General features: G+C 51.1%; 1 protein-coding gene across 2 annotated transcripts; it reads right to left on the bottom strand.

The window, feature by feature from the left end:
• Positions 1 to 4,519: 4,519 nt before the first annotated feature.
• LOC135879368 (tubulin alpha-3 chain-like) lies at positions 4,520 to 8,992 on the bottom strand. 2 transcript variants are annotated; one of them, XM_065405343.1, is made up of 4 exons: positions 8,981 to 8,992; positions 6,968 to 7,190; positions 6,471 to 6,619; positions 4,520 to 5,500 (listed from the first exon to the last, which is right to left on the bottom strand). In XM_065405343.1, exons 2-4 carry the CDS (start codon positions 7,146 to 7,148, stop codon positions 4,520 to 4,522), a joined length of 1,311 nt encoding a protein of 436 aa, XP_065261415.1. In that variant the 5' UTR covers positions 7,149 to 7,190; positions 8,981 to 8,992. The 2 variants fall into 2 exon arrangements, with proteins under 2 accessions (XP_065261415.1, XP_065261408.1); XM_065405336.1 differs by lacking the exon at positions 8,981 to 8,992 and having other exon boundaries at positions 6,968 to 7,148.
• Between the last annotated feature and the right edge of the window lie 333 nt (positions 8,993 to 9,325).

The following is a 9,325-nucleotide window of genomic DNA, read 5'->3' as shown; positions in this document are numbered from 1 at the left end:
CTGGGTGAACAAACAAGAGTGCCCCTGCTCTGAATAACTTGGGAAAGGGTGGAGGGGAAACTGAGGCCCAGAGAAGTAAAGTGACTTGCCCAAAGCCATGTGGCACAATCAGGATTAGAACTGAGGTTTCCTAATTCCTAGTCCTGCCCTGTATATTAGGCTTTCTGCCTCTCTCAGCTGAATAGAACACAGGCCATTGTTAATGGGAGTCTTTAGTTAAGGCCCTTTGGAGCCTGTCCATTTGTGTCTGACCCCGGGAAGTTGGCTGTAGTTTAGTTTGAGGTATTAAGGAAACAGCCAGTCCACCCAGAAACTCAGCTGGTGGAATTTTAATGACCTCAGAAGCTGACCTGTTATTAAAGCCTTCCCGTTACCTAACTCACCCTGACCAGCCTGGCTTGTGATTCACCTGCCATGCTGTGGTGCTACTGATACTCCGGGTCTAGTGCAGAGGCGGCGTGTCAATTACAGATCAGCCCATGGGGCTGAACTGAGTTAACGCTCAGAACGGCCAGACAAGAAATGTGTTGCTGGAAAAGCATCTAACAGGAGGCTGTAAGTGGAAGTCTCTGTCCCACACACGCTGATGTACAGCTGTGCCTGGACCCTCAGCACGTCCGTTATTGGACTTTGGTGAGGTGGGTTCTACTAGGTCACGGGTTCAAATCCAGCCCAAACCAGCAGTGACTGAAATTCATTTCCGGTGACCTACGTGGGTTAGAAATGGTGGGGCTCAGTCGGATTCATAGACAGGCATCCACAGGACAGAGCTTGTCTGTCTCCCCAACAGACATTGGTCCAATAAAAAACATTACCTCCCTCCCATCTCTCAGAGATCAGCCCCATAACTGGCCTATTAGCCCCTCTGCCCAAGGCGGGGCCTGGGGAATGAGTTGCCTTCATCTCTATGGGTGGCCCCTGAACTGCGGTGTGGGGTACGTAGCAGCCCTGCTTCTGCCTTAAGCAGCCTCTGAGATACCAGTGTCCTATGGAAGGCCGAGGAAATGCTTGGGTGTGACGTGTTCCAAGGGGCTGGCGTGACCAGGGCTGGACGGGGCAGAAGTTTGTGCTGGGGTTAGAGAAAGGATTTGAGGGTTTTCAGCAGCACGAAGCTGACACAGATGGAAGACAGGCCTGTCTGTCGGCTTCTTAATGACATCATCTTAGTCCAGCGGTTCCACGGGTGGGGCTCTTGTGCTGGTATATTGACTTCCTCAGCTACGCTAGAGTGCTTGTGTGGCTGCAATACCTGAGCGCCTCCCAAACTTGAATGTATCCTCCGAGTATCCTGGAAGGCAGGGTATGGCTCTTATACCCATTGCACAGGGCAGGGGTGGAACTTGGGCACTGAGAATACATAAGAACAGCCATATTGGGTCAGACCAAAGGTCCATCCAGCCCAGTATCCTGTCTGCCAACAGAGTATAAGTATCACACCAGAAGTCTGTGGCAGATCAGGGAATTGAACTTGGATCTGCCAAGTCCCAGACTAACCACTAACCACTGGGCCATCCTTTGCCTGGGTTTAGGATATAGAGAGACTGTGGGTAGCTTAATCGCTGGCTTTGGGTCCCTCCCCAGGGAAGAGTGGCTCTTTATTTGACTTCCTTGTGGGCTCCTCAGCAACTACAGAGGGGCTGAGGATCACAGCTAACAGGTGTCCTCTTTGTGCAGGAATCAGGCTGCTTCCAGCCCCAAGAGTCCCCCTCACCACAAAGGGGGGCAGGGCTCCAGGTGCAAATCAGAACAACTCTACTACACTCCGAGCTCCACTCTCCTCCTTAGCGCTCAGATCCCCTCACAGCAGGCGGGCAGCCCTGACCTAGTGCCAAGAGCAGCACTTGCTCCCAGGTAACTGAATTTATCTAGGAGCAGAGGGTGAACGACACCGGGCTGGGGAGGGAGTTTTCCCAACCAGACTCTATGTACCTGGAGTCACCTCAACCAGCAAAGGGACCAAGCTAAGAGATGTTGCTACCAGGCTCCCAGAGCCTGTTCTCAGGGGGGCCTTCTCCCCCCTGCATGCAGGCCTGGGGCTCACCCACAGACAGTCCTGCCCTTTCAGTGGCTGGCTCTGGACTCCTCCAAAATGGCTTCCCCCCCCCTCTCACAGCGCTGCCAGTGGTGGGCCTCTCACTGGGGACCTTCCTCTGGTCAGGCAAGCTTTTCTTCCCAGGCTTTTACTTGGTTATTGTTTGACTTTCACTCCTCCTTTCTCTCCGCTGCTGCTCCTGCTCTGAGCAGGTGGCTGGTGGCCATCCAAGCATACTGGCTATCCTCCCCACCCCCCCTTCTCCAGACAGCCAGCCCCCTGGTGCTGACGTGTCTCTCCTCTCTCCCTCTGGGTTGCCCAGCAGACTAAGTCTGCCCTTGGCCACCCTCCACTCAGCACCCATGTCCCTCTCCCTGAGTTACTAGCACCCGAGCCCCAGGAACCAAGCTAAGCTCTTTGGGGGGCAGCCAGGTTTAGATCTTGCCACCCCACCTGTAGGAGTAACTCAGAGCCCTCCCCATCTAGGGTCCAGGCTCTGGCCATTGGGGATTTTTGCTACTGGCAGTCGCCAACAGACCATATGCCATCCCAGGCAGTCCTATTGTACCATCCTCTCCAGAAACTTATCCAGTGCAGGCTTGAAGCCACTTTGGTTTTTTGCCCTCACTGCTCCTCCAGAACTTCACTTGCTTTGTGCCGAATACATCCCTACTGAACCCAGGAGTCCTGGCAGATGCTGTTTTCTATTTTAACTCACAGCTCATTTGATTTCAGGTTCTTACCTAGATCCCAAAACACTTCCCTAGAGGCAGGGTTTGCTAAAGGCCTATGAAAGCAGGGCATAGAGAGCACTGGCATAGTCCACGTTGCTACAGCGTGAGCTTCCTCACCCAGCTCTGGGCCATCAAACAAACCGAATGTGAATGGGGCAGGAGGATGGGAAGGATGGCCCAGTGATTAGAGCACTAAGCTAGGACTTGGGAGATTTGCTCTGCCACAGCCTTCCTGTGTGACCTTGGGCAAGTCACTTTGGCCCAGGCTCTCCAAAGACCCTTGGTCACACTGGGAGTTAGGAACTGAAATATCTAGGAGGATCTGGGCTTTAGCCTCTGTGCCTCAGTTTCCCATTTGTAACCACACTGCCCTACCTTAGTGAGGAGACCGGCATTAAAGATGGTGAGGTGCACATGCAACAGGGGCCAGATAATTACCTCACATCAGTGCTTAACACATGTATAAAGGGTCATATGCTCAGATGGAACTTCAGCCTGGTCCCAAATGCTCAAAGGTATTGAGGTACCTAACTCCCATGGGAAGCAATGGGAGTTAAGCTCAGATCCTCAGATGTGATGGGGTGCCTTATACTTTCTGGGCCAAATCCTCAACTGAAATCTAACTACCAAGGAAGGAGAGGACTACAGCTAATAGAGATTAAAAAGAAGAAAAAAATTTAAGTTGTGCATCAGGATAATTACCCCCCCCCCCCAATTAGACCCTGAAAGCATCTCCCAAGGGACATTGTGACAAACATTGCTGAAGGCATTGAGAACTGAACAGAACATCTCAGCCTGCACTGCAGAGAGTAGCCCTGCCACAGGAGATGATAGGGAAAGACCAGCTCAAGTCTTTCCCCATCTTTAGTGCTAGAATGCTAGGATCATATTGCCCCACTGGCCTGCTATGGTGTTTTTTTATTTTTTATTTTAATAAACAAACACCGAAGGCCAAATTCTCCTCTCTACTATCCAGTATGTGGCTGTAGCAACTCCAACCAGCAATGGAGTCACTCCACATTCACCGTGTAAAGAGTAGAAGTTGGAGCTTTTTTGTTTGTTAGACTATGAGGGTACTACTAACTCCTCTTTCCCCAAGAAGAGAGCCGAGCCCTAGGTTTGGTTTAGGCTCATATTGCTGACTGCTATGGATCACCTTCACATCTAGGTGTCTGCAACCCCTTACAGATGTGGTACCCTGTGATATTTTGATGCAATATACTTAGACATCTGTAAGTTTCTTCCTTGTGAACCTACTGGTTGATTCAAACTTTCAGAATTTTTGAGTTCAGGGGAAGGAGTTAATTCAGGCACCTGTATTTGACACTCCCATGTGCCTAACTTCAGATTAGAAGAGGGTCCCTGGTTGCCCAAACCTACTGCTTCCACTACTGTCTAATAGAAGCAGAAACTCAGCCCCTGAAAGTCAGGTCATTTGTACTAGGAAGTATGCAAAAGCCTGAGATATGGATATGTACAGTTAGAATTCCAACCTCCACATTTTGCTAGAATTAGCTGAATATGAGAGAGAGGGGTTTGCAGTTAAGAATTTATTCCCACAGTTCAGGTTCAAACACAACTGGCAAGCAGAGGACATGACACATGCAAATGACAGTCAGAAGTTACAGCATGAAAGAGGGTAGTGTGTTCAGCGATGCATTGAGAAGCAGACTGCAAGTAACTAAATGTAACCCCAGATACATCTGGCCCATTAAAGGAATAGCACTGCCAGGCTAATGCCTAGAACAAGTGTTTAATAATCTTCTCCCTCTTCTGCCTCATCCCCATCGGCAGAGTCCCTGCCAACTTCCTCATAGTCCTTCTCGAGAGCAGCCATGTCCTCCCTGGCTTCGGAGAACTCCCCCTCCTCCATCCCCTCCCCCACATACCAATGCACAAAGGCCCGTTTCGCGTACATCAGGTCAAACTTGTGATCCAGACGGGCCCAGGCTTCTGCAATAGCCGTGGTGTTGCTCAGCATGCAGACGGCCCGCTGCACTTTAGCCAGGTCTCCCCCTGGCACCACAGTGGGGGGCTGGTAATTGATGCCCACCTTAAACCCAGTGGGGCACCAGTCCACAAACTGGATGGACCTCCTGGTTTTGATGGCGGCTATAGCTGCATTCACATCCTTGGGCACCACATCCCCCCGGTACAGCAGGCAGCAAGCCATGTATTTGCCTCGGCGAGGGTCACATTTCACCATCTGGTTGGAGAACTCAAAGCAAGCGTTGGTGATTTCAGGCACCGAGAGCTGCTCGTGGTAGGCTCTCTCTGCTGAGACTATGGGCGCATAGGTAGTGAGGGGGAAATGTATGCGGGGATAGGGCACCAAGTTAGTTTGGAATTCAGTGAGATCCACATTCAAGGCACCATCAAACCTCAGGGAAGCCGTGATGGACGACACTATCTGGGCTATCAGCCTGTTCAGGTTGTGGTAGGAGGGACGCTCGATATTGAGGTTCCGGTTGCAGATGTCGTAAATGGCCTCATTGTCCACCATGAAAGAACAGTCCGAGTGCTCCAGCGTGGTGTGGGTGGTCAGGATGGAATTGTAGGGTTCCACCACTGCAGTGGAGACCCGTGGGGCAGGGTACACCGAGAACTCCAGCTTGGACTTCTTCCCAAACTCCACTGAGAGACGCTCCATCAAGAGGGACGTGAATCCAGAGCCTGTGCCTCCTCCGAAGCTGTGGAAGACCAGGAACCCTTGAAGGCCATTGCATTGGTCAGCCTGCACAAGGTAAGAGGACATTGAACTAGTGTTGGTCATGCTACCCATGCTGGGTCCCCTCTTCCCTTCCATCACCATCCAGACATCAGCTACTTAACACATGCCCATGATGGGATAACTGAAGGTCTGTGTGTAATTATGATGCATAAATACAAAGTCAGAAGTAGTTTGTAAGGACAACCTGTTGGGGAACTGAAGATTGCTGGACATCAAGACAAGAACTCCCAAAACAGCAGCCAGATACTACTGGTGGAAGATTTTATTGAATAAGTCAGCCAGCCGAGGTAGAACACAATGCCTGTACCAAGCAAGATGCTGGTTCATGAGTCAGCTTGAGGGTTTCCTCCCATCCCAAGAATGAGCCTCGTCAGCATTCACTGAATTAAAGGCTTGGTGCTAGATTCCCATACAACAGCTGGGTGGGCAAATGCCATTACAGGTGGACGTTGTGGCTGGTCTATTCTTGGGTTGCTCTTCCACTGACAGTTCCAGCTACAAAACCCCAACACAACGATCACACGGGAGTGAGATACAATTATTCCTCTTGACTTTCAGCCAGAGGTAGGCTTTCAAGTTAGCTGTCTAGGCAGTGAGAGGCTGGTGCCTGACAGCACTAAATCTGCTACTGAATGAGCAGCTGCTCATTCAGTAAGATTCCCAGTGCTAGAGGAGTATTTGAGAAGCCCCCACAAGGAGCTCTATTTCTAGGCTAACTACGGGAAGAGCAAGTCAAGGCTTCGCCTCCTTATACCAGGAGTGATGGGCTCTGTATTTACCTCACCTCTGCCAGCAAAGAGACCATGAGAGGAGCACGGCATGAAGGAAATCCCTGGACGGAAGTTCTACCCACTCCCCAACAGTCCTGTTAAGTCCCTCATCCCTCACCGGCGTTATTCCAGTCTGGTTTAGATGGGTTGCAGTCCCTTCGACTTCTAAAGGGAAGTACGGAAAAAGGAGTTTGCCCACTTACCATTTTACGAGTCCTATCAACCACGGGATCTATGATTTCCTTCCCAATGGTGTAGTGGCCACGGGCATAGTTGTTGGCAGCGTCCTCCTTGCCACTGATCAGCTGCTCAGGATGGAACAGGGAGCGGTAGGTCCCAGTTCGGATCTCATCTGTAAGGGAGGAGGGGTCATGAACACCTTCAGGGCCTCAACACGTTCTAGGGTCTCTGTAGTACCCACACTCAGTCAACAGCAATCTGGGCACTAAGGCCCAGATCCACAAGGTATTTGGGCTCCTAACTTCCATGGAAGCAAACAGAAGTTAGGAGACTAAACAGCTTTTGTGGATCTGGGCTCAAAGACAGGATTACCCCCAAACGCTGGGTTATCTTCAGGAAAAGCTCCGTGTCAGAAGTTATTGAGAAGTGGCGAGGAAGGTTGTGTTTTCCCCTCTTCCCAGCAGGTCAGTGATAGATACTCTAAGAAGGGATCTGGTCTATGCAGATTCCAGTGTCTTACCAATGACTGTGGGTTCCAGGTCTATGAACAGCGCTCTGGGCACGTGCTTCCCTGACCCAGTCTCACTGAAGAAGGTCCCAAAGGAAGAATCAGCTTGCCCCAGGGACTTCTCCAAACAGATGATTCCATCCGGCTGGATCCCATGCTCCAGACAATACAGCTCCCAGCAGGCATTGCCCATCTGCACGCCAGCCTGGCCAATATGGACAGAAATACACTCCCGCTGCACGGGGAAGAGGCACACAAAGACGATGCATCCATGAAACTGTGGCTTTAACTGTGTGATTCAGTCAGTGTTTCACGCCCAGAAACAGGGAGCCAGTCACGCCACTTCCATCCCTGCTCAGAGCTACAAGTGTTGCTTAAGAGCAGCTTGGGTGTGGGGAGGTTCATCCATCACTTCTGGGAAATGGGAATAGACCAATGGGCTCGATTTCCAGCTGTTCAACTACAGCCTTGTCCTATGTGCACAGCCCTGTTAAGGCCACATTAAACCAGGATCCCCCGATCAAGAGACAAGCAGGGCTTTAGCTTGGTTACTGGACAGAGCTACCATCCAGGCTACCCTGGCTACTTGGAGCCATGTCTAACCATTGTTCTCCAACGGCACGTGGGCCAGGCCCAAAGGCTAGAAGGTGATTTAAGACAGTTTGCTTATTTCTAGCGAGGGCTGTGTATGGTTCAGTGCAGTCAGAGCTGCTCGAGTGGAAAACTCCTGGCCTTATGGTTTGAAGGGCAAAGGGAATTCCAGTATTGAAGATGTGACTGGCGTGACATGCCTAAGACCAGCCCATTTTCCAGATTGTTCTACCAGATGAAGACAGACCATCCTGAGACTTGGCCAGCTTTAATTTGAGAACGGCCATACTGGGTCAGACCAAAGGTTCATCCAGCCCAGTATCCGGTCTACCGACAGTGACCAATGCCAGGTGTCCCCAAGGGAGTGAACCTAACAGGTAATGATTAAGTGATCTCTCTCCTGCCATCCATCTCCACCCTCTGACAAAAAGGCTACAGACACCATTCCTTACCAATCCTGGCTAATACCCATGAATGGGCTTAACTAGATAAATTCATGGAGGTTCTCTTTTAAACCCTGTTATAGTGGACATTGTGAAATGCTTTAAATACACGTTACTGCAGTAGGAGAGACACCAGACACTGGACTGGAGCACACTCAGAGCAATGTTATCAGAGAGTTTGGCTGCTCTGATACGAAACTAAAAGCATCACCTTAGTCCTGCTCCTTGTGAGTATTGAGATTCCTCTTCCAACTGGTGAGGGCTGGGGAATTACATTTACTATTGTGAGTCCTGCAGTGCCAGTAGTTCCAGAAGAGAAATTAACTCTTTCCTGGCGTAATGAGAACCAGCAACAATCCAGTTCTTCCCTCTGTACCTACTGTACACGGAGCCCTATTGCAGGGCATGAACACAAGGGGCAGACTTGGTGTGGAAGCTTTAACTATGAATTAGAGTTCAGGCAATGAAAACTGCAACCTTAGTGACCCATCAATGGAATTGAAGCTTTCCTGCAGCTGTGCTGGCTACGAGGGACTGAGGCTATGTTGGTACAACTCATGTTGCTCCGGGGTGTGAATAAGCCACCTCTGAGTGACATAAGTTACACCGACCTAAGCGCCAGAGTAGACAGCGCTATGTCAGTGTAGGGTGACCAGATAGCAACTGTGAAAAAACAGGATGGGGATTTGGGGGGGGAGGGGTAATAGGTGCCTGTACAAGAAAAAGTCCCAAAAAGTCATAGGCGCCAACTTTCCCCCATGCCAGTGGGTACTCAGGCCCCCCTGCTCCAACTCCACCCTTTCCCTGCCCCCATTCCAACCCCTTCCCCAAAGTCCCCACCCCAACTCTGCCCCCTCCCTGCCTCTATTGGACCCCTTCCCCAAATCCCTGCCCCAGCCCCGCCTCTTCCCCAAGCGCGCTGCCTTCCTCCTCCACGCAAAACAGCTGTTTCACAGCCCAAGCGCTTGGATGCAAGGGGGAAAAAGCGGGCACGTGGCGCGCTCAGGGAAGGAGCTGAGCTGGGCGGGGAGCTGCCAGTGGGTGCTGAGCACCCACCAATTTTTCCCCCATGGGTGCTCCAGCCCTGGAGCACCCACGGAGTCGGCGCCTATGCCAAAAATGGGACTGTCCCTTTAAAAACGGGACATCTGGTCACCCTATGTAAGCAGGAGAGCGTCTTTCACCCACATATTTACTGCCGCTCATTGGGTGGAGGGGGTAGATTAATTTGACAGGAGAGCTCTCTTCTGTCAGCTTAGAGCGGCTATGCTAGAGACGTTAAAGCAGCTGCACCACGATAAGCTGTGTCATGTAGCCCATAGCTTCAGTCTGCTCA

The sequence above is a fragment of the Emys orbicularis genome, chromosome 1 (genome assembly GCF_028017835.1).
Source record: "Emys orbicularis isolate rEmyOrb1 chromosome 1, rEmyOrb1.hap1, whole genome shotgun sequence".
Taxonomy (NCBI): Eukaryota; Metazoa; Chordata; order Testudines; family Emydidae; genus Emys; species Emys orbicularis.
The sequence above is the reverse complement of the archived record's forward strand: the minus strand, read 5'-3'. Positions and strand labels throughout refer to the sequence as shown.

Bases quoted from the DNA above. Each gene is read 5' to 3' on its own strand.
- LOC135879368 (XM_065405343.1), bottom strand. From the start codon at position 7,148: ATGGGCAATGCCTGCTGGGAGCTGTATTGTCTGGAGCATGGGATCCAG. The intron at 6,620-6,967 runs GTAAGACACTGG...CCTCCCTTACAG, and splicing joins CCTGGAACCCACAGTCATTG to ATGAGATCCGAACTGGGACC. The intron at 5,501-6,470 runs GTAAGTGGGCAA...TACCTTGTGCAG, and splicing joins TTGATAGGACTCGTAAAATG to GCTGACCAATGCAATGGCCT.